General features: G+C 37.3%; 2 protein-coding genes across 2 annotated transcripts in view; one reads left to right on the plus strand and one right to left on the minus strand.

The window, feature by feature from the left end:
- Nucleotides 1–550: 550 nt before the first annotated feature.
- On the minus strand, nucleotides 551–4,203 carry pigw (phosphatidylinositol glycan anchor biosynthesis, class W). The gene is made up of 2 exons (XM_084115574.1): nucleotides 3,945–4,203; nucleotides 551–2,120 (listed from the first exon to the last, which is right to left on the minus strand). Exon 2 carries the CDS (start codon nucleotides 2,115–2,117, stop codon nucleotides 651–653), a length of 1,467 nt encoding a protein of 488 aa, XP_083971700.1. The 5' UTR covers nucleotides 2,118–2,120; nucleotides 3,945–4,203; the 3' UTR covers nucleotides 551–650.
- Nucleotides 4,204–4,257: 54 nt separating this feature from the next.
- The window catches only part of myo19 (myosin XIX), a 41,091-nt gene continuing 19,977 nt past the window's right edge, over nucleotides 4,258–25,371 (plus strand). The window contains exons 1-15 of the mRNA XM_084115627.1: nucleotides 4,258–4,534; nucleotides 6,506–6,653; nucleotides 8,961–9,109; nucleotides 14,396–14,509; nucleotides 15,358–15,484; nucleotides 15,600–15,669; nucleotides 15,758–15,860; nucleotides 16,053–16,149; nucleotides 16,843–16,919; nucleotides 17,329–17,419; nucleotides 20,224–20,389; nucleotides 21,692–21,765; nucleotides 21,996–22,231; nucleotides 23,918–24,094; nucleotides 24,768–24,908. Coding sequence (XP_083971753.1) covers nucleotides 4,418–4,534; nucleotides 6,506–6,653; nucleotides 8,961–9,109; nucleotides 14,396–14,509; nucleotides 15,358–15,484; nucleotides 15,600–15,669; nucleotides 15,758–15,860; nucleotides 16,053–16,149; nucleotides 16,843–16,919; nucleotides 17,329–17,419; nucleotides 20,224–20,389; nucleotides 21,692–21,765; nucleotides 21,996–22,231; nucleotides 23,918–24,094; nucleotides 24,768–24,908 — 1,887 coding nt within the window. The 5' untranslated portion in view covers nucleotides 4,258–4,417. The remainder of the gene's footprint in view (nucleotides 4,535–6,505; nucleotides 6,654–8,960; nucleotides 9,110–14,395; nucleotides 14,510–15,357; nucleotides 15,485–15,599; nucleotides 15,670–15,757; nucleotides 15,861–16,052; nucleotides 16,150–16,842; nucleotides 16,920–17,328; nucleotides 17,420–20,223; nucleotides 20,390–21,691; nucleotides 21,766–21,995; nucleotides 22,232–23,917; nucleotides 24,095–24,767; nucleotides 24,909–25,371) is intronic.

Genomic DNA, 25,371 nt, shown 5'->3' on the forward strand with positions numbered 1-25,371 from the left:
GTTTCCTAATTCTTTTCTAATTATTATGCATGCCGTTGTTATTATGCAGTTATGATCGCTGGACTACATTAAAGAATACATGAAAATAAACATATGTTGCATATAGTTTTATGACATAATATCAAATTGAGTTAAAAGAATGTAAGATATTAGCAAAGATAAGTATTTTAAAATTATTTTATAAATAGTATACATGCAGGTTTTATGATTGCATATTTGTTTAAATATTATTTAATTCAAAGTCTGCATGACATATTTGCCTAAAATGGATCTTATAATTATTATTTTCTAATTGTTATGCATGCAACGTTACAACCTGATGATATTAAATAAAAGTCTACATGGAATATTTTTAATCCATTTACCATTCAGGAACTGTGAAAAAAAGAAAAAAGAAAAGAAAAGAAAAGTTGGCCATTTTATATTCATTTTATTCTAAATCTCTGATGTGATGTCCATGTTATTTGCATCTAATATTGGCATGAAATCATCACATTTAGTACTTTAATATTTGATATATAACACAGATTACACATATAATAACAGCATATTTACAAAATAATCCATGCACTTTTATTTGCACTTTGCAAACAATTTACATATTTCACAGCAGTTGAAACGAGAGATCCATTCATTAAATAAAAAGGTGTTTACCAGAACTTAATGGTTATTTTATTGATATGCAAAATGAATATGACCAAGCTGTTCACGAACATATACAAGAGCAGAACACTTACACCTAAAGCATCGCTGCTGTTCAGAGTGTCCACGAACACATTGGTCAAACCCGTCATGATGTTCGCCAGCAGGAAATACAACAGCTGATTCCGGTTAACAGACTGTACGAGGCATAACGCATCCATACTGTTTCTCATTTTCTCAGACTTCCTATTTTGATGTGGACACCACGATGTGGACACAAGTGAAAAACCAGAGATGACTTTAGAAAACAGCAACAGTAAATCAGCGATGCTTAAACAAGAGAGAAAGAACATGGCTTGCGCTACAGTCCAAACGCAGAAGGAAAGATTGGCCATTCTGCGTGAAACTGGCTCGATGCATCTCTGGCACACGTATAAAGCGCAAAACAAGCCAAAGCTAGTCAACAGAAGGTTGCGGATCACTCTGATCCAGTCCTGGACTAAAGCTCTGCTTTGCATGAGGTAATGGCCGATCTGAACCCCGGCCATGTAGACGGCTATGTAACCCACGACCGAGAAGATGCCCTCTTTGTTTTCCTCCAGAAAGCCTGAGCGGTCATTATTGTGGATGAGAAAGGACTTCAGACCTGTTGTTTCCAAGATAACCTGGTACGTTCCACCAATGAACACAGCAAGAATCCATGAGGAGTTCACCGGAAAGAGAGCCAGGAGTGCGGACGCCACCAGTCTGACGATGGCTAACGTGAAGAAAAAGTTCCAGTGAACTCCATACTCAGTCACATGTTCGTGATACCCGGACGATTTAACGCTTGCAAGCCTCACGAACCCTAACAGGACCAAAGGCCAGACTGAGATGGACTGTTTCAGCACATGACTGATCTTCGATCCTCGCATCTCCTTTCCTCTTGCTTCGGGACACACCAATGCATTGGCGATCACATACGCTCCCACACCGAAATCCATCACTCCTGTTCCATACGTCTCTGTTTTTGCATAACGCCTTGGGAACACGCTGAAATCAACAGCTAAAATGCTTATGGCGGTCTTCACATTGACTAAGACGCGGAACACGGTTACGAACGGGACTAGGTTGGATTCAACTCTGCTTTTCACAAACTTGTCCATCGTATTAGAGAAGGAAGCTCGTTTTCCGTTCGTGCACACGAGGTATAGGACAGCGAAGTCGACTGCAGCAATGCCCACGATTACGAAGTGAAGGATGTCGCTTAATGCGGTGCACGACAGGACCAAAGGCATTATTAGAGATGTGAAGTCCAACAGGAGATGGGATGCCCAGGAGAACGGAAGAATCCCTTTTCCCAGGTGGAAGACTATCAGGAAAAGACCTCGACTGAGGACACACAGCGGCGCTAAGAAGGATCCCAGGGAAACCTCCGTCAGGCTGGTGCCGTTCAGATTGCTGACGAACGCAACTTTCTCGTCTGGTGATGCCATTGTCTGTAAAATGAGACAAACATATTTTTATTTTTTTTGAACAATGTGTTTATTGTTTTTGATTATGCAAGACAGGTAACAGAGAAACACATTTCCATTTCGTCGCAGTTATTTCCCACCCCAACAAGAGAACATCACTCTCTTCTCCCATATAGAAATACACAAAAGTCTCATACAAGAGACAATCTAAATGCAAAACAAATATTGCAAGGTACCCAAAAACCAAATATACATTACTGTACTTTACACATAAAAGTTACATTTTCCAGCAAAACAAAATGAAACAAAAAAACAAACAAACACTATACATAGTTACACCTCCTGTAGTAAATGATCAATATTATTGTTGTTAATGTAGTAATTAAACGGCTTCCATATTTCTTCATATACATCCATTTTGTTTTTAATAAAATATGTTATTTTTTCCATGGCCATACACTGTGCCATGGCATTAATCCAAGTTCCAATAATTGGTGGATCAGGCCTTTTCCAGCTAAGAGCTATCATTCTTTTAGCTTCTTTTAGCTTGCTAATTAAGTTTTAGCTTGTAGATAATCTATACATTTACGCTGCTGAAGATTTAGTTTAAGGTTCTTTGGATATAAATGTAGCAAAATCATTTTTGCATCTAGAGGAATATTCAAGGGTAAAATTATCTTTGTAATATTAATCACTTCCACCCAAAAGTCTCTAATAATGTTGCATTCCCAAACACAATGCACAAATGAACCCTGAGCCTCTCTGCATTTAAAGCATGTATCAGGAATATTTTTATTAAACCTATTTAGTTTGATATGTAAGTCTGCATCAACCAGTTATATTGAAGTAGTTTTAAGCTAACGCTACCTAACTGTTTGAGACAAACATATTTTATTTATATTATAAAACATAGTGTGTGCATACACTGCCGTTCAAAAGTTTGGGAGCGGTCTGATTTTTTATGTTTTTAAAAGAAGTTTCTTATGCTCAACAAGGCTGCATTTATTTGATTAAAAATGCAAAAATGCAAAAAAATTAAAAAATTGTGAAATATTATTACAATTTAAAATGACTGTTTTCTATGTGAATATATAGTAAAGTGTAATTTATTCCTGTGATCAAAGCTGAATTTTCAGCATCATTACTCCAGTCTTCAGTGTCACATGATCCTTCAGAAATCACTCTAATATGATGATTTGATGCTCAAGAAACATTTATGATTATATCAATGTTGAAAACAGTTTTTTATATTTTTATTTCAGGATTATTTGATGAATAGAAAGTTCAAAAGAGCAGCATTTATCCGAAATAGAATCTTTTGTACCCAAAAGAAATGGACACAACTGTTTTCAACATTGATAATAATAATGAATGTTAATTAAATCATCATATTAGAATGATTTCTGAAGGATCATGTGACACTGAAGACTGGAGTGATGATGCTGAAAATTCAGCTTTGATCACAGGAATAAATTACACTTTACTATATTCAAATAGAAAGCAGATATTTTAAATTGTAATAATTTAAATTTATCAAATAAATGCAACCTTGGTGAGCAGAAGAGACTTTTTTAAAAACATGTAATATCTTACCATTCTCAAAAATCTTTACGGCAGTGTATATAGTATATTATATATCAATTAATAATACATTTATGTTAATTGGCCAAAATGTTGTCTGATTCTTATGGTAGTAAAAAAGTATAAAGTTGTAAACCACTCTGCTAATCCTAAAATTGACCATGGTATTTTTGATCTCAAACATTTAAGTGCAAATAATTCCATTTAAGATATTTAATCAAGAAACACATTTATTGAAGCTATTGTATTTTATAAAATGTGACTTACCTCTTCCCGTGTGATGTGTCGTGAGACTAAACTACAGAAACCACATTACAACAGTGGCTTGTCTGGATAAACCGGTTTAACACACTAAACAGGGACTCCTATGTATCATTACTGTATTTGTATCTTTTCATTAAATAGTAGAAATACACATTCCTCTAATAAATCGTTTATTTTTCATTAATAATCCTCAGTTTATAACAAAGTGTCGTCGCACATTGGCGCTGGAATGTTTCTTTTCCGCGTTGGGCGTGGTTTACATGGAACGTCACTATATGGGCGGGGACTTATCTTGAGTGACGTTACTGCGCGTGTCAGTGCCCGCCGGTGTGAGTCGCGCGCGAGTGGAGAGTTTTGTCCTTCACTGAGGAATTTTCATGGCTGGAAAACATAAAATAACTCAGAAAATATCCGCATAATGGCAGAGATATGAACAAGTAAATACCGCGAAACGCGTCTTTCTAAAGTTTACAGTCATGGCGAATGTCAAACAGAAGCTTTTATTCCGAAATAAAGACGTTTCGACCGTTAACAGCTCGAGCTCTGACGGGAGTTTGGGAAAACCTGGAAGACCAAATCGACAGAAGGAAAAGGTACACTAACTCTATTATTCAGTGCTCGTTTAATACGTTTACCTCACTTTTTCTTTATGTATAACAAAGTTTAAGATTTATCATCAACAATAAAATGTTTAAATTAAACTGACAAACTGAACAGGAAAATAAACGTTTATTTGAAAGCAACCCATTGCACACACAAACAAATCCTTGTATCAAATATTAATAACACGGTAGCTGCTACTGAATTATTGCCATATATTATTACTATTTATGGTACCATGTCCAAAAAACATGGTAGTACAATGGTTCACATAAGTATTCATAGTTTTCTAATTTTCTCATCGCTATTTTGCTAACACTTTATTTTACAGAGTCCTTGTTACATGTACTCACCATAGTAATAACAGTATATATATATATATATATATATATATATATATATATATATATATACATATATATATATACTGATGGGGAACACACAGATTTATATTCTCAAATGTCATTGTAAAAAACAATTTAGCTTATTATTATTCCTGTCCTAACAAAACACATTTTATTTTTAAAGGAAGTAATTTTAAAAAGTTAATAAATGTCACCCTAGTCACCCCATTTAACAATAATTGTTGGTAAAGACAAAGTGATTTACTGTGATTATCACTATATGAACTGTCTTGTTTTTCCGGTGTTACCTCATTTGCATATTCATTGACGTGGCTCGTGTTGTCATTGGCGGATTATGCAGCTGCAGTTAATCTGAAAAAGGCCATGCTTAGATTATTCACCAGGTCAGCCTAATCTGAGCATGCGCACAAAACTACCTAAAAGGCTCTACTTTTTTTTGGCATAACTTAATACGAGGTTAAGGGAACATGTCCAGGAGACAAGTTATTATATTGTTTGTATTCATGTTCATTCTAGTCTAATAAAGTTGCACTATTAAAGGTCACCCTTGGGTATTATGTCTAGTTTACTGTGTGAATAGTGCAGATGGTTTGTTGTGCCATGCAGTGTTTCTCATGCCCACAGATACAGTCATCATCCATTATGATTCATGACTTCAGTGTTGGTGCCAGCCGGTTGAAACTGGATCATGTTAAATTCTTTGGGAATCTGTAATTGTTTTGTTAGATGTTTCTGAATTAATCTGTCATTAATCTGTATCTATGTGATCTCTGAGTCTGTACTTAACCAGGTAGTGTTGCTGTGGTTTACTGTGTTATTGGATTAGGAGCAGGCGGTCCAGCAGACGGTGTGTACTGAGTATAATTAGCATGTCTTCTTCAGCCTGTCCTGACCCGTCTCAACACATGCTGCCGTCAGAACATGTGGATTCACAGCAGAATCGGAGGAAGGACGTGCAATTTCATTACTCCGTTTATACCCGATATTTATAATTTCCTTGATGAAGTCCAGACTTGTTGTTTTGGATAATGGTTTTTTTTTTTTTTGACTCTGTTGTCGCTCATTAGGAACATTTGCCTGCAAGCGTCTTTCACAGCAGATGTGGCCTGTTGAAGCTTCTGTCTTTGTTCATATGGACATCTGACTGCTTAGTAGGGTTTGTGTTTTCAGCAATAAGTGTATGCACACTTTCTTCACAGAGAAAAGATGTGCATTTGTGCATTTGCAAGTGTGTTTTTAGAGCCGAGCACCGCTGGTGTGAGGAGGACCCTGTTGGATTTGCTCCGTTTATTTCTACTTGTTTCTTTGCACTTTTTAATAATAAAATGTTTATTTACTACTTATTCAAGTTTTTTGACACTTAATTTCCGTGATCTAAGGAATTAAAAGGTTGTTGTCTTTTGAAAGTGTGTAGGCCGACTTGCATTGTTATGCTGTCACTGTATATTATGATAATATATTCACAGGCATAAAATGGTCTTAAAATGACAATAATATTGTTTATCGCAATTATTTCTGGGACAATATATCGCACAACAAAAAGTAGTTATCGTGACAGGCCTAATGCATACTCTGAGCAGATTTATTTGCATTATGCAGGTAAACGGACTGACAGACAAAGCTCAGGGCCTCGGGAAACCTCTCATTGATTCACTGGAAGTGGACATCAGAGACTTCCTCATCAACGAAGCTGAACTGCACACGTACGATGACCTCACTAAAGTCAACCCGGTCACCCCTTCCACAGGTACAGTGTGTGTGCAAAAGCAATTCAGAAGATATTCTTTCCGCATTTTGATCGCCTGATTTCAGTTTTAGCATCTGAAATTCTAGGTTGGAGCTTGAATTCTGATTCATAATATCAACCATCACATCAATATCAACATATCATCACATCAAAAATAACTTAATCAATTTATACAATACAGATCAAAGCAGCTTCACATGAATGAACAGGAAAATAGTGTTAAAGGATGTTGTAAAATGAATCAATTATGAAAAAAAATTCAATTTCAGCTGTAAAGCAGCTCTACTGAAGACAATAGTCCTAAATCAGGGTAGCGTCATGTTTAAAGTCCCCCTGAGGTGAAAATCCAGCGTTTAATGTTGTTTATGTGTCTATGTGGTGTTTTTAATACGCTTTAAGACAAAGCATGTGTAAATTCATAAGTCGACACCATTGCTGAGTATTTTCTCTTTAAAACTTCAGTGAACCAAAGACAGTCTCAAAAACACGGTTTGTAGGGAATATATCATGTCACAATATATTGTAATACAAAAATGCTACAATATGTTTTGTGGATAGTGACAATATGTATTGTGTAAGTTCACCCAAAATAAAAATCACTGTGAGAAAAGAAAATCAAGTTTTCATAGTTTTAAGCCTTATCCGGACGGGACTGGTGTATCATGGAGAGGAGGGGTAAAGTAATAATCACCAGAGCTTCTCTGTGATTTTAGTCCCGTCTGAATGTGCATCTCATTGATCATGATGGACAATGTCAGGAAAGGTTACGGTGACTTTTACCTTCAGTAAAAAGGTCTGGAAAAATGACCTCAGGTGATACTGATCCCGTGCGAATAGACCCGGTGTAGATATGTACGTAAATATTTTTTTAATTTCCTAATTAAAAGTAGTTTTCCGCGTTTTTTCCGAGTATGGAGACGCTTGATAAATCATCAGTTGCGTTCTAGACGTTGGGACGAGTCTGTGGCAAAACTCAAGTGTTTCACACACACACCATTCAGATCAGAGAGAAGATCGACAGCACTTGTTAGAGGCACGAAACATCTTTTAGCGTTAGTGCCTATTACCAACACAATCCAATCTGAAGGTAATTAATACATCGTTCGACTGGACATAACTGTTTTATATATATAAATATAGGTTATGTGTGTTTGCGCATGTGATATCAGGAAGCAGCGTAACACACACATGACGACAGGAGTGACAGCGGTGTGTAAATCGAGTTACTCTCCCACTTCTGCTAGTTTTACTGAGATCTCTTATCCTGTGCGAATTGGCCATTAATATTACAGACGTCCTGTGGTAAAATTACATTACTCCATCTACCCTGGTAAAGCTAATCCCCTCCAAATAGGGGTTTAGTGTCAGTACTACATTAAACTGCTATAAATAATGTTGAATACAATGTATAATAATGCAATCTGGGAATATTTGCGGGTCCTGATAATACCAAATGTCTTGCGTTACCAGTTAAAAGTGGCCTACATTACTTTAAATATATCTAGTCAGTGTCTAGTCAAACGTTTTTCTGGCCTTTATACAGTGCTTGCCATGTATTAAGTCTATCCCTCACTGCCTCGTTTTCATCCGTGTTGAATTCCATATGGCGTTTAACCGGCCTAAAGTCTATATCCTGTCATTATCCAGTTTAATTAAGTTCAAATTGTTTTCATCCGATAATGTCAGTGCAGTTACTGACTGTTAATTGTCTTTTAAACCCCTTTTAAAACTGTACTTACTTACAAGACTTTAAAGTCCCCCTGTAGTCAATAATGTTATCCCTTAAAACTCACCTTTGATCACCAAAATTACATTTTTAAAAATATTTTTTCCTTGAAAAAAAAAAACTTCATGCCTTAAAATAGCTTGAATGTAACTCGACACCCTTGCCTCATTTAGTATGCGTGGTTCTATGAATATGCAAATGAGCCCTGCCTCCACTCACTCACTCAGCTCAGAGATCCACTGGTTGACGATCACACGTTGATCTGATTGGTTACAAGGTAGTTTGTGACGTCAGAAACACCAGCGATTTCAAAGCGTGTTTTTGAGACTGTCTTTGGTTCACTGCAGTTTTAAGGAGCAAAATACTCAGCAATGGCGTCGACTTATGAATTTACACATGGTTTGTCTTAAAGCAAATTAAAAACACATACGCAACATTAAAAGCTTGATTTTCGACTTTAACAAAATAATACAAGTAACATGAATTACTATTTTACCTTATCTTATACTTCTAGCTCTTCTGCTATTGTGAGTCTGTGTTTAGTGTTTAATCCCTGCTGTGGTGTTCTGTGTGTCGTACAGTGCTGAAATGTCTGCAGGCCAGGTACAGCGCGAAGGTTTTCTACACACACGCTGGCTGTACGCTGGTCGCCCTAAACCCCTTCCAACCCATCCCTCACCTGTACTCTCTGGATGTGATGAGGGAATATCACTCCGCCCCTCAGCCTCAGGTAAACACACGTGAGGACATGAACAAGTCTATCAGTACATCTCAGACATTAAAATGTAGAAGTTACACATACTTTGCTGTGGAAGCAATAAATACCATGAGATGATATGGTCATATGTAGGACTGGGTGGTTTGATGCTTCATGCCATGAACTGGTAGATGTATGTTAAAGGTGCAGTAAACGACTTCTGAGAAACGCTGTTGAAAGTGGATCGGACCGAGCACCACAACACACTTGTAGCCAATCAGCTGCAGATTTGAAGAAGGACTGTAGAAAGAGAGATGGCTGAGAGACATTACATTTAATCGGAATTAAATCCAACGCGATTATTTTTTTTTTTTTAATGCGCCGCTTGTCAGTCCAGCACAGTTCTGTGATCAGTGGTAAATGCTGCTCCATCTGAAAGCCAGAGGGCGCTGTTGCGCAGAAACCCAAAATATTCCCCGCAGTAGATAATGCACATTATTCCCGGAAATCCCTGTGGGCATCATACTATCACTGAAGCTGAATAAACAGAAGATTGAAACGCTTTGATTTGATTAAACATGACTAATAAACACACAACTTTGACAATATATGGTTTATCTGAGTTCTGCACGATACTGGGAAAATATGCGATATGCGATATTGTTGTTGAGTATTGCAATAACGATATTTCTTGCGATATAACATTTCCCTAGAGAAATGCTTTTTTTATTTTTATTTTTTTATTTATATATGTAATGATCATACTAAAATAAACAGGTAGGCTAATAGAGTCTCAGTTTTTTCATAAGGAGTTTAACGTTACACATGCAACACTTTGATTAATGGTTGTCTGTGAGACTCTGTTATTGTTACTTGGCATTAGCAGTTTTGGTAGATTTGGGCTTACACTTTTTGAAGTCTTCATATATCTCCCTGAGGTTGCGTTCCAGATGACTGTGGAGATTAGTTTCCTCTCGATGTGGCCAAAAAATTTCGGCACGACTTAGTGACACCGTCACTTATGTTCACATGTCACGTTTTTTGCGCATGCAAATTCGTTATTTCAAATGCAGGCGCATGGTAAGCGCGCTCAAAATGGAAGCACATTTTTCCTATGCCGCGACGAGATGAGAACATCTCAACTTTTCAGAATTCCGCAAGCTCACGCAGGTCATGTTGCATAGCAATGACAGACGCAATCGCTTGTGGAAAGAAGGAGATAGTGGCGGGGCCGCGCTTTCCATGCGTTTTTAGATGCGATATGTGAACGGCCCCTTACACAGTACCTGCATTTATGACACGTCTTCTCTATTGAAGCCAAAATATTGCCATATTTCAGACGTATAGTTCTTTTTAGGCACAGGTTCTTCACTGTTGTCATTTTCCTCGCTTGTCTCTACTCCCGCCATTAGTTTTTATTTTCCACTCTCTGCTCTGAGGCCCGATCTAGCCAATAGCATTATAGCACCTACTGGGGAGATAGTAAGGCCCCATTTGATTGGTCGAATTTGGATAAACAACATATGCATGCATCACACAAATGCTTGGCACATAAAATAAATGCAATTTATCGCAACTCTCTGCGATACGGATATCGCATATACTATTATCGCGATAACGATAATTTTTAGATATATTGTGCAGCCCTAGCCCTAATACGTGAGTATTATCGGTTTTGCTGTGTTTAGGGCTGGGACGGTTACCGCATTACCGCAATACCGCGGTCACATGACGCCTACCGCGGGTCTGAGCTCGTCACCGTCATCACCGCAAAAAAATAAATAAAATAAAATAAATAAACACTGGCCTTCATGTGTTCACGTTGTGTCTAATGACATGGATCATTGATTCTAATGACATGGATTGTGTCTAATAACATTGTGTCTTGCATGGATTCAAGGTTTTCTAAACAAAACTTATCAAAAGATGGAGCAAATCCGACCTTTCGCAAGTTCGCAAGTTGTTCCATGACACATAATAACATTCCATTCGTAGGCTATTGACTATAACCCCTTATTTACACTCTGTGGCGCGTTACGGCTGCGACGCGGCTACCGGAGCTGATCGCGCCCACTCCAGTCAATGCTTGTGTTTACAACAGCCACGACGCGGCGCGTTTCAGAAGCGTCTCTCCGCGCCGCTTCGCTAAAGATAGTCGCCTAGTCTATTTTCGACGGACGCTGCGTCCAAGCCGCACCGTAAAAAAAAAAAAAGTAAAAGCAGGACCTCAGCTTTTAATTGCAAGTGCTTATTTAACAATTCTCTCACGTGAAGACCGCATTTGTCAACCCTCGAGTCGCGGCAAGTGCACACTCACAGCACCAGAGAGTAATCTTGACGGCACTTGCAAGAAAATGGATAAGTAGGCTACATAATCAAATTCACAAATATTACACCATTTAAACATTATTAAAAATACATAGGCTACTGAGTTACTAAAACAATATTTGTCAAAGAATACACTTGTTCACAGTTTGAACGTTCTTGTTTCCATTTGTTTAATTTCAAGATCTGAGGTGAATTATCCATTGTTGCTTTTACAGCTACAAAGCTGGAGCACTAAACGATATTCAAAGTCACATTGCATGCTTTTAACATTAAATAAAGCACATAAACACTACCTGAGATTATCATTGCCACACTTTGTTTGTTGTTCCAGCCGCAACGTCGCAGAAAAAAAAAACTGGGGGAGGGTGGGAAGGGGGGTTGAGGTTTAAAGCGGTTTACCGCAATACCGCGGGAATTTCTTGTTTTTCAACCGCGGTAAGAAAAAATCCATACCGTCCCAGCCCTAGCTGTGTTTCACAGAACCAAGATATACTGTTGTTGTAATGTTAGCTAAAGTAACTGGACAACCTTGTCATTCGTTCCCCATCTTCGCATTATTATCATGAAGCATTATTTTGCTTCGCTTTAGCTATGATAAAGAGACATTTGTGCATTTGCGGGCGGAGCAATGAATGGAGGGGTGTGTTTGTTTGGGTTGATTTCAAATATAAATAATGCTGCTCATAAATCTCTTTAACTGCACCTTTAACCGGTGTTGATTTTGCTATATGATTAGGGTTAAACAATTAGACACCAATAGGAAGCCTTAAGTATAGTGCATTGCAGCAGGCAACTTTATTGCACCAAAAACAACAGCTTTGCTGAACGGGAATTATTCTGTATCCTTGTTTTTAACGAGGTGTAACTGTAGGTTATTGTACGACACACAGCATGGCTCAGATGAAGCACCTTTCATTTATTTAGTATTTGCGTTATTATTAAATTGATCAAAAATAGACATTACTGCTTGAGTATGTAGTACAGAAAACATTTCTTGGTTAAGTTGTTGTTGAATGAAGCAAAAACAACTACATTGTGATTATCTACATTAACCAAGATATAAAGATTTTAAGTGATGACACCCACCTCTAGTAGCATGTTGTCTTTGGACACTAGAGATCTGTACTGTTAATGCACAACAGATGACAGGATGATCTGCCTTTTGTCAAAGCGGAGGACAGAGTCAAAACAGTGTTTGCACACCTGGTCTGTTCAGTGTGCTGCAGGTTGTGTGGGATTCAATATGAAGTTAATGAGTCAGTCTTTAACTTTTGATATTTTAAACAGGGCTGAACAGTGCTTTTGTTACGTGTTCTGGTCACCAGCTGCCATTCATTTGTGCAAAACGTAAAATACAAACTATTAGTCTATTATTTATGACTTTTGACCTTTTCGTATCTACGTCATGGACCAGTAACAATGCTTGCTCTCCTCTGCATGTTTATTTTGACATCTGAGAATGTTAATGGAAAAATTGCAAACCAGGAAGTTGGATATAAATAAACTGAGGTCACTCTAGATGATATTGACCAACATTTTATGGCCGTTTTCTTTGACAGGTATGGGTAAAGTATAGGGCTGGGAGAAAAAATCGATTCACCTATTCGATATTAATTCAAATTCAATTGCTTTATTTTTGTCCTTGCTTGTAGACGAGGTTGACAGAAGTTAGCCACTTTTGTTCCAACAGAGGATGAATTGTGTCGTTATCTATGAGTGTTGAGGGACGTAATATCCCAAGTGTTTGCTGGAAGAGACGTGAGACTGAACGCACTTAAAGCCCTCGCGCTACTCATATACAGAGAGAGAGATAAGACAGTAGAGCTGCACGATTCATATTTAAAAGACTGTGATCTCGATTCAAACACACACACAATCTTTCAATCCGTCTGTCTTTTAAACTTTGACAAAATCATATCGCAACATTCAAAGCTGTGTTGGCGCTGACCCGGAGAGAGTCATCATGAAACAGCTTCACAAACAGTCTTTTCAACCTCATAGTATCATTATTTCTGTGATGCAATAGTTAAAATTATCATAGAAGTACTTGGATAAAAGTTTAAAGTTCAAATATGAACACTGAAGATTACGATAGCGATCAAAATCAGCTTTTGATAGAAACTTGGTGCTTAAAATTACGCATTTATCGATTACATTGTTTCGCCACTAATTGGTGACAAGTGACATTGTGGAAAATAGAATAATAGAAACAAAATGTATTAGCCTTTTTACCCATTATTATCAGTCTAAATTAATCTCGTTTTTAAGTTAACATAATTTAGTTTTTCTTTATTTAAATTTCGTTTTTCTTTATTTAAACTTCGTTTTTCTTTATTTAAATTTCGTTTTTTCTTTATTTAAATTTCGTTTTTCTTTATTTAAATTTCGTTTTTTCTTTATTTAAATTTCGTTTTTCTTTATTTAAATAAATATACCCTTTACTGTGTCAGTAATTTGTTAGTCAGAAAAATATTAGACTACCTTAAAAGTATTGTTTAATTTAACAGACCTGTGTGTGTGCGTTTTATAGCACTAGTGCAGTGTCCGTTCCCTGCCCGCGTGAGGTGCGCCGCTTCCCGCTCGCGCTGTTCTGTAGTTTATTAAAAGTTTATTAATTCTGAATGTGTCGCGTCTCGCGTGTCCATATATTGCACCAAATGCGACACTGCATGCACTCCCTTGTGAAGTCGATTGGATGAACGGTTCTCGAAATAATAAAAATGCAAACGGACATACCGACACATAGAGATTCCTGCCTTTATTAGAGAGAAGAATATGTTCAGAATATGTATCTCCGAAGCTTCGAATATTCGATGTTCATTACTACCGAAGCTTCGAAGCTCAAAAAATGGTATTCAGACCAGCCCTACCAAGTATCATGATAGTAGAGGAGATGGGTGTATCGTCCCAGCCCTAGTAAATTATATTATGCTGGTTTACAGAAAGCACTGTTACATAGAAGGCAATGTTAAAGCATCTCTTTGTACGTAGGAATTTAAGCCACACATCTTCATCGTAGCAGAAGAGGCGTATAGGAATGTGCAAGGCCAGGTGGAGCCCATGAACCAATCGCTGGTCGTCTCTGGAGAGAGTGGAGCTGGGAAGGTAAGCGGTGTTTGTGTGTTGTTGGTTCCCTGATTCATGTTTTCCAATGCATGTGAGTAATAACTGCTACACAAAATGAACAGTCCTAGCTCTATGTAAACATCTCTTCACGTGTGGATTTAGTGACAGAGCTTTACTGTAGGTTGCTCTATACGTCAATGGCAGTGTCTTAGTAAAGCTACATCAGATTTACATAACAATATCGGCTGACGTGATGCTCAAACTGTTTCCCAAAGCCAACTATGGTCGCAAGGTCCGTCGTTACCAATAGAGTTCAAAGGAACTTGCGACCATACACTGTAAAACATTATATGATCAATAAGTTATGACAACATACAGTATGTTTTTACATTGCTTTAACTCATCGATTTTAAAAAAAATATAAGTTATACAAGATTTAACTTTTTAAAAAAAAAAGTCAGATAATGTAATTTAAGTTGAAATGATTTAAACACCCAAGTTAATTGTACTTAAAAATGTATAGCAGCAACTTTTGTTTTTTACAGTGTAGTTGGCTAACGATGCTTTTGGGAAAAAGATCAGGCTAAAATTATCTAAATAAACTTGCTGTTTGTTTTTTGACGTTGTGAATGTGATTCTTCAGAAAGATCAGCATGTTAGAAAAAGATGAAAGTTTAGAAAGCCTGTTTTTGCATTGTGTGTTCTGAATTTTGCTGTTTCATAGTACAGTGAACTCTCTTAATATAAAAATCCAGGAGAGTTTGATTTCTTATATGATGTCTTTAAGTGGTCTGTCAAGCTCAATATTTCAAACACGTAATAACACGTCTGTTTGACGGATCTCAAAGCGATTTAGACCACATCTTCTGTACTATATCTCTCTTCAGACATGGACGTCACGTTGTCTGATGAAGTATTATGCCACTGTGGCCGCCTCTTCTCAGAAGTCCCAGAACACAGTAGAGAATATAGAAAGACGAGTACTGGACTCCAACCCCATCATGGAGGCGTTTGGTGAGAAAGACTGAGAGCATTTTATGCTGTACTTTTGTTTCCTCTATAATTTTCAGTGATATCTTCAATAGACTCTTTCCAAAAGCCTTTATTTTCCTTTTCCATTCTTCCCCAGGCAATTCTTGCACATTACGCAACAGCAACAGCAGTCGCTTTGGAAAATACATTCAGCTTCAGCTCAACAGGTCAGTTGTGTTTTCTCTCAGACTTCAGGCACATGAACCTAAAGCATCTTTTGTTATTGTTTTAAACCAATGTGATTTTATAATTCAGCTCTCAGCTGCTGGTTGGGGCGTCAGTGCATACGTATCTCTTGGAGAAGACCCGGGTGGCTATCCAAGCACCGAATGAGAGAAATTTTCACATATTCTACCAGGTGAAGTAAGAGCCTGCATTCACAAAACCTACCAGGAATACAAATACTACAAAAGATATCCATTTCCAGTAATATCATCAGTTCTAATGCCCTCTATGTTTAGATCATCTACAAACATTTTGATGTCAGACAATTTTGTTTGCTTGTGTGTTCATTTGTATGTTGGTTGTTTACTGTTGGTTTGATTTGAAGATGATGAAAGGAGCCACAGACAAACAGAGACTGGAATGGATGCTGCCTTTGGAACAAGACTTTGCGTGGTTGCCACATGCTGAGAGAACCTTAGAAGGCAAGAATTACCTGTAGTCATTCATTTTATCCCTTAAAACTCACATTTGATCACCAAAATGACATATTTAAAAGTTTTTTCCTTGAAAGAAATTATTCACACCTTAAAATATCTTGAATGTAACTCGACACCCTTGCCTCATTTAGTATACATGGTTCTGTGAATATGCAAATGAGCCCCGTCTCCACTCACTCACTCAGCTCAGAGATCCACTGGTTGACGATCACACATTGATCTGATTGGTTACAAGGTAGTTTGTGACGTCAGAAACACCAGCGATTTCAAAGCGTGTTTTTGAGACTGTCTTTGGTTCACTGCAGTTTTAAGGAGGAAATACTCAGCAATGGAGTCGACTTATGAATTTACACATGGTTTGTCTTAAAGCATATTAAAAACACCACATAGACATATAAGCAACATTAAAAGCTTGATTTTTACCACAAGGGGACTTTAATATATTTATGCTTTAGTCACATTTAGCAGATAAGAGCTGGGCAATTATATAATTTACATTTTGCAATGATATAAGCAATCAATAAAGATGGACATACCTATATATCAAACTTTATATAAAGATCTGGGCGATAATATAGTTTCAATATACTTCATGAATTTGTCTTTTGAAGCATTTTACAAGGAATTTGAGGAGGCACTTCTAATATATGACATCTTGCATTCTGTTTGTCTGAGCAGAAGACTGTTTGCAAGAGACGATGGATGCCATGATCAACCTTGGCATTGATGAGGGGAAACGGGCACAGATTTTCAGGGTAAGTTGTGACAAGGGTAAAAGGACATCAAAACCTCAAAGATGATTGGAGATTAATGGTATGATTGTTGGATTTTTAGATTCTGATTACACTTGGTGGTTTGGACTGATTAATTACTTTACGATGTTAATAAGACCTTATTTGTATGAATAGTGGGTGGAGACACTGAAATACACCACACACTGAAGAAGACCTGAGAGATGAAAAGTTTGTTTGTTTCCCCACGTAATGAATAAAAAATGGTAAATTAACTTTTTGATTTCTCAGTGCAAATTACCCTTGAGGTTTTGATGCAAGTTCACACACCAAAATAACAACATGGGAGATGAGAGTGGACTGGAGTTGGTGGGTAAAAGTATGGAAATAAATATGATGTAAAAATGACTGGATTGTTGTCTTTTTTGCAAAGATCCTTGCAGGTCTTCTGCAGCTGGGGAATGTGGACTTCAGTCCTGCATCAGAAGAGGCTCAACCATGTGATCTTAATGGGCACTCCAAAGGTATAGTGTTTCTGCTGTTTTGTTTATCTAAAAAGCAAAGTTATGGCCGTGAATAAGGTGAGGTGCATATTCCAGACATGATGAGACGAAGTACTATTATGGGTGATGCAAGTTCATGTCTGGGTTGTGACATGTCTCTATCACATTCCTCCTCTCTCCCAACTACGTCTCTCTTTGCTATATACACTCTCTTTTGACAAATAAGAGGTCATTGTACAAATATCATGTAAGTTTCAGAACTCAAATCTCTCTCATTAGCCCAAAAATTGACTTGAAACCAAGCTCCCAAAACGACTCGTATGGGATTTTGTCTCAGTATGGCGTAATAGCTTGACGAAAGACCGCCTCTGCAGAAGAAGGTTAACGCCCACTTCTACATCATTGCCTCTTTAGCTCCGCCCACTGATTCGTGCATGTCATGCAGTAGTAAATACAAGAGCCACGCAATCACAGGATTACAAAATGTGGAAAACCACAGTCTTTGCATTGCCTTCCTTGTGATCCTAACATTAGGAAAGCGTTGATTAACTTAATTTTTAATGAAGTTTCAGAGCGGGTCAGTAAGATACTGTTCGTGTTTGCTTCATTTTTAAACAAGACAGTTCGACGCAGGCTTTTCAGAGAGACTGAAAATAAAAGATGATGCAGTGACGTCTATTTTGGATCCGACAGTAATGTCACAACACAGTAACAGTGTTTTACCATATCTCACTATTGCTTTGTCTGTTACAGATCGCTTGATATGTACTCGCTTTACCTTCACTTTACTGAAAATGATGAACGATAATTATAAGAACGACACGATGCATTCATTCATAATTCATTTACATTAAGCACCGTAAGTTATCCTGTCAACTACAACTGTGGTAACTCCAAGTACTTAAACTTTAGTTGCACAGCCAAAACTTATAAAGCATATGTAATACGCATAAATGTTTTGCCGGGGATGTTAAAAATTATTTTAATATGCAAAACTGTTACCCAATCATAGCAGTGGGCGTTTACTTCCAAGTCTTGAATGCTTCTCAAAACAGAGTGTTGGGTCAAAAACAGGATAGAAAATAGCCTTTTAATTCTAAATTATGTTTTTTGTTTAAATTAGGACTCTTTTTTTCTGTTGTGTGTAGTGTCTTCGTTTCAACACTGATATAATGTAATAAAATACCGGAATGAATATAAATAAAGATGATTAATTACCACTCCAGGGTTCCCGCGGGGTCTTAAAAAGTCTTAAAAAGTCTAAAATTCTGAACTTCAAATTTAAGGCCTTAAAAAGTCTTAAAAACGGCCAGATTTTCATCCGCGGTCTTAAATTTCATTTAGTCAGGTCTTAAAAAGGGTTTACCCTCGTTTATTTCCAGGAACGCTGACCGCAGAAAGTTATTACAAAGTAGCAAAAAAATATCGAGTCGTAGCCTACAAAGCGGAGCTCTAGTGCAGGGTCTCCCAACACGTCGCTCGCGGCCTGATTGGAGGTCGCTCGCCAAGAGGCCGTTCACATATCGCGTCTTTTGCGCGCTCAAGTTCGTTCAAATGTAGGCGCGCGGTAAGCGTGCTCATAATTGAAGCGACGCGCTCGTTTTTTCCAGGCGCTGTCTGAAAGCTCAGTCAACATGAATGATGGGGGTGCACCCAAACACTACGGGTGGTGTTCTCTTCTCCGTAAATAAATCTTGTAGCAGAGCTACAGCAAGCGTTTTTCGGTGGTGGGAAATCCATTAGCCACTAAAACTTTTTTGTCGTTGTGGAGACGCAGGGCATGGTTACATAGCAACGCCAGACGGGAAAATCAGACCTAATTTTACTATTAATAATAAAAGATAAGCTAAAGTGCATTGTAAATGTCAGTAATTTATCTTTTTGGACTCATTCTTTTTATAAAAAAATATTTAAAGTCTGAAATATGTGAGGTTTATCTTTTTATAAAACCTTTTTTGTCAAACCTTTATTTTAACTTGTACATGTTAGTATATAACATGCAAGACACAAATATTCATTTTTAATGGAAATTTATTTGTTATTTGCTGGTTTTCGACATAAAACATGGTGAATTGATTTCATTGTGTAGTATTTGTACTTTTTGAACAGGATTCTGTGATAACCGTGATCATTTTTGTCACTATAATCATGAAATTAAATGTTCATGCCATTTCATCTCTAGTCATGATCAACTATGATCAACTAAAATCAACTAATTATGTGTTTTTTACAGTATAATATGCAAAGTACAATTTTCTATAAAAAAAAAAATTGGATTCTGTTCTTTTCTCTGACGCGTTGTTGGGTGTGGAAGGTTACTAATGTGATTTATCTGTAAATTAAATTAATGCTTTTTCAATTACTGAATTCATTGAAATAAAATTAATTCTTTGATTTGAATATTTATTTGGTAATGCGTCGTGTAGGTCTTAAATTTCAATCTTTATGGTCTTAAAATGTCTTAAAAAGGTCTTAAATTTGACTTACTGAAACCTGCAAGAACCCTGCCACTCCGTCGCAGTCTGGAGAATCCTTTGTAATTGAGGTGTAGGTTCGTCTTCTGATTCGGGATCAGACTCTGGCTAAAACATGGCGAACATCTGAGGTTTTCAAAACAATTTCACATGTGTAATGGCGGGGACATTAAAAATGATTTTAATACGCAAAACTGTTACCCAATCATAGCAGTGGGCGTTTACTTCCAAGTCTTGAATGCTTCTCAAAACAGAGTGTTGGGTCAAAAACAGGATAATTAAAAAGCCTATTACTTCTAAATTCTGATGTTTTTTGTTTAAATTAGGACTCTTTTTCTCTGTTGTGTGCAGGTTTCCTCCAGAAGACCGCTGTCCTGCTGCAGGTGCCGTTAGACGAGCTGCAATCCTGTCTGACCGTGAGAAATCTGCGCGCTGGCAAACAGAACATCCTCAAACCTTGCTCTCAGTCGGAGTGCACCGTCCGCAGAGACTGTCTCGCTAAAGCCATTTATGCGCAGTAAGCCACAGACGTAAAAACCTGGCTACAAATTTTATGAAGATGTTTGTAGATCTATATTTTATGGATATGTAGTGTTGCATTATTTATTTAATGCATTATACTTATACTTGTCATGGTACCAAAATTTCAGTAGCCTGTACCAATACCTGTAAAGTTTTTCGGACAAGAAAAGGAGAAATTAAAAAAAAAATCCTGCTCTTGCTCGTCAATATAATGCCATTGAATAGCGACCGGCATCAAGCTTTAAAAGACGCAGAAGTATCACAGAATGATCCCATGCGTCACATGTCGTATATTCCTAGTGTTCTGGGGATTTGTGATTTAGTTTGGTAAAAAACAAACTGAAATGCAATGTATTATATAACACAAATCCTGACCTTGGCCGTTGGTCTTCTGTGCTCGACTGCGTTCATGAGACTCGACCAAAGTCCCTTTAAGACTGGTCATTTCACTCGGCGGCCATCTTTGAAATGCCTCTCGGGAATGCAAGTGCAGCTACTATCTTTTTGAATGGGGAAACATCAGATTCTCCAAAGCTTACGATTAAATTTCATATATGAAATCACCAATGAAATTTTTACTTATTTCGCCATATTTAGCGTTGCACTTTTCCCCCATTCAGAACAATACGAGTGACACGTCTTGAGTAATTCTATAGTCTTTGACTCTACTAGCACCACAGTTCACTCCCGCTCGCCCAGAAAAACACACAAGTTGTGATAAATCAAGACTAAGAAAAACACAACATGAAATACAATGCCTAGAAATCCTAAAAAAGTATCTGTGTACTTTTCTTAACTGAATATCACCAGGCCGGAACTTGACAGATGTGAACACGGTAACTTCATGCGGCGACGAACACAACAGATAAATTAACCAGAGAAGAAAGTACATGATTTGTACTTCATATCGCGTTTTTATTAATCTCACATTATAATCGGAAAGCTGTCTTAATTCTACAATGAATGTATTATTTACATTGTGTTTACACATTGTTGGTTATAATGAAAGGCACCTCTGATTGGCCATTGCGTTCACGCACTCAACAGATACGTCTGTGATTGGCTACAATGTTTGGCGCTTGTAAAAACACGGTGTAAATAAAAACCTTTGACTCTCAGAAAGCCCTTAAACAAACACAAACGAGAATGTTTGAAATGCTGGTAACTTTTTTTTTAAGGATCAACTGGTACCAGTTGACAACCCTACTTATACTTGAAGTGAAACCGAAGAACGGAAGATATTTTTATAATACTGGTGCAAGTTTTTCAATGACCACATTTCTTTTCCTATTTTCAGGCTGTTTGACTGGTTAGTCACTTTCATCAACAACAGTATGTGTGCCGACAGTTCCACGTGGTGCAACTTTATTGGTACATATTCTATTTATTTATTTAATGAAAACAAATCTAAATTAGGGCTGTCAAAAGATTAATCGCGATTAATCTTTTGACAGCCCTAATCTAAATATATTAATTTCATATATTCTGCATCTAATTTTAAGGTTTGAATGTGTCAAATCATTTACTGTCCATTTTGTTTTTCTAAATGAAATGAAAGTACTTCTAGAAAGCACTTAATCGTTGCCTGGTGTCTCCTACAGGCCTGCTGGATGTGTACGGTTTTGAATGTTTCGTCCTGAACAACCTGGAGCAGTTGTGTATTAATTACGCTAACGAGAAGCTGCAGCAGCACTTTGTGGCTCATTACCTGAAGGCCCAGCAGGAGGAGTATGTGACCGAGGGGCTGCAGTGGTCCTTCATACGTTATCAAGACAACCAGGGCTGCCTGGACCTGATTGAAGGCAGTCCCTCCAGCATTTTCTCCCTGCTCAATGAGGTCTGCTTCCACTTCTCATCTCGGAGAGAGAAATCGGAAAAAGATGAAAAAAGACAACGACTTTGTAAAAGTATCTTGCATTTCTTTTGCATTGCATTCAGGGTTTTAAATTAGCACCCGCCAAATGCGCGTAAAAATCAACGCGAGTAACGCTGTCAAATCACGAGCCAATTTGGCGTGTTACATCCCAGTAAACAATTACCGTCTTTCAACGTTGAATTATGGTTGAAAATAAGTCGGTCCGCCTCGGACTGGTTTACTGCGTGATTTCAACTAAGAAGTTTCAGCCAGCTACATGTTTTCAACTGATCATCTAAGACAGGATAAGTCTGTTATACATGCTAAAATAACAGAGAATAACAAACTTCCAAACCATGTTCATCATTATCTCAAATATATTTAAAGATTTTTACATATTCCATCAAGTCGTTGAAGATCGACCTGTTTTCAACGTTGAAAAGTCGTAATTAGACGTTGAAGATTTACGTCTATTCAACGTCTAATAGATGATTTTTTGCTAGCTGGGATATTATGTTTACTCACTTTGCTGGGAAGTTCGTGTAAGCGAAATCTGCGCAGATTTAGCGCAAACACTCATGAGTAATCATGATATATTAAATACAGCCTATTGCACAGAATCTGCTCATATCTGGCTTACTTGAACACACTCGTCACTGCGCAACAAATAACGGCGCGCTTGTTCATTTGCATTAAAGCAAAGATTAAAAAGCATTTGGTTAACAAAAAAAACATTGTTATTTTTCACCATCCTAAATTTTTGTCTTGTTCTTTGTCCTGTATTAATCTGTCCACCTAAAACACATTTTTGGTGATGAGGATGAAAGAGGAAGAGAGGAGATGCTGGATGACAGGATTTAGTTTGAATAAGTCCAATCCAAATATATATATATATATATATATATATATATATAATAAAATTTGTATTTCATACATTAATTTCATATATATACAATATCTAAGCTGTGACAGTTTAATCTGGTTCATTTCTTTTCTTTTTTTCGGGCTATTAGAAGTTCTGAATTAGCCTGGTAATACCAGACTCTGCTCTGAGAGAGTCTGGAGTTCCGTAATAGAAAAACGTTTTCTTTACCGCCTGGGGGCGCTTGTCTGAAGCTTAAAATCATTGGTTACCCGTAAGCCAAGCACATAATGTTTGGTTATGGCGTGTGTTATGCGCATGCTCAGCCGCATCTAACTTCCACTGTAAACACATGTATGATGCGAAAACAAAACCATCGAGCGAAATACCGGAGTGAACATGGCTGTGAACGACTTTTGCAGATTATGTGAAGTAAATCTACGCATCCACGGTACAATCAGCGTCTACGTCACGGCTCTCAGCCCGCCCTCTGTTCGTTGATTGGCCGGCTGTTTTCAGGCCGGAGGAAAACGGAAAGCTATGACGCTGTCTCAGACTGAGTACAGAAGCGAAATGAAATTGAGCGGAAGTACGAAGTCTGAATGGCCGGTAACTAAAAAATTTAGTAGCCAAATTGGAAAGTTAATTTCAAACCCTCATTGCATTGCATTTGCATTTGCATCGCAAATATAGTGAATGCCACTATTAATAGCTTATTGATACATGGTGAAAGAGCTTTTTTTAATAGCACTAATGAATTTACCTTCTTCCTTCCTTGCTGCCCTGTCTGTCGGTCTGTCCTTCAGGAGTGTCGTCTGAACAGAGCCTCGGATGCGAAGCAGTTTCGTGTGCGTCTGGAGAAGGAGCTGTCAGATAATGCCAGCATCAGCTGGGACAAATTCAGCAAAGAGCCCCATTTCACTGTGGCCCACTACGCTGGCAGAGTCAGCTACCAGATCCAGGGCATGATGGAGAAGAACAAGGTACAAACTACAAACTACACTACCTGTCAAACGTTTTTAAAAGAAGTCTGTTCTGCTCACCAAGGCTGCATTTATCTGATTAAAAATAATGTTTTTTTTATTATTTTTTTATTGTTAAATATTATGACAATTTAAAATGACTGTTTTCAATTTTACTATATTTTAAAATGTAATTTATTCCTGTGATCCAGAAAAGTGTTTAATTTAAATTATATTTTAGAAAAGAAGTGTTTAATGTTACAAAAGCTTTCTATTTCAGATAAATGCTGTTCATTTTTACTTTCTATTCATCAAAGAATCCTGAAATAAAAATATAAATTACTGATTTCAACATTGATAATAATCATAAATGTTTCTTGAGCTTCAAATCATCATATTATTCTGATTTCTGAAGGATCATGTGACACTGAAGACTGGAGTAATGATGCTGAAAATTCAGCTTTGATCACAGGAATAAATTACACTTTTTATTCACAGAAAACATCTATTTTACATTTACATTTAGCAGACGCCTTTGTCCAAAGCGACTTACAAATTAGGACTAAATTAAGCGAGTCAATGACAATGACATTATAATAATAATACATTATTATTATTATTATACATTATATATACAGTATACATTATATTATATTTAGTCTCATTTGCATGCATGTGTCCATGTGTTCTGCAGGACCCGGTTCCTCCTGAGCTCACCGGTCTCCTGCAGAAATCCCAGGATTCATTGCTGCACAGTCTCTTCGCCGACGGTGACCTTGAGAGCGAGGGCTCTAGAGGACACAGTAAAGTGATCACGGTCGTCTCCAAATTTAAGGTACAGGTTTTAAAGAGGTGAAAATTAAGCTCATGATTTGTTCATAGAAAGATTTCATTTTTACAAATGACTTGTGTTGTAAATTATTGTGTGTTTTAACCCTGAATCATTACGTTTTACATTCACATTATAGGATGATTTCAGATTATTTCCTTGTCCCAGGCATTTCAACATCTTTCACACATTTATATCTTATATTCTTGATTGTATAAAGTGGTCAACAATCACGTTTTAAAGTAGAGATGTACTGAAGATGCTCTGTGAAGTCAAGTGAATTGTTTATGTTTGTGCTTTTTCTAAATTTTCTAAACACATTTTTTAAAGTGCTAGTCATAAACGTCAATGTTTAAAACACTTGTTTTACCACAACGGTTGATTGACATGTGAATAGGCAGGCCTTTACGGTGACCGGGAGGGGACATGTTCGGTTCACTTATTTTTGTCGTGGCCACAACATATAAAC

This window comes from Abramis brama, assembly GCF_963993115.1.
Source record: "Abramis brama genome assembly, chromosome: 5".
NCBI classification, from domain to species: Eukaryota; Metazoa; Chordata; class Actinopteri; order Cypriniformes; family Leuciscidae; genus Abramis; species Abramis brama.

Bases quoted from the DNA above. Each gene is read 5' to 3' on its own strand.
- pigw (XM_084115574.1), bottom strand. From the start codon at position 2,117: ATGGCATCACCAGACGAGAAAGTTGCGTTCGTCAGCAATCTGAACGGC.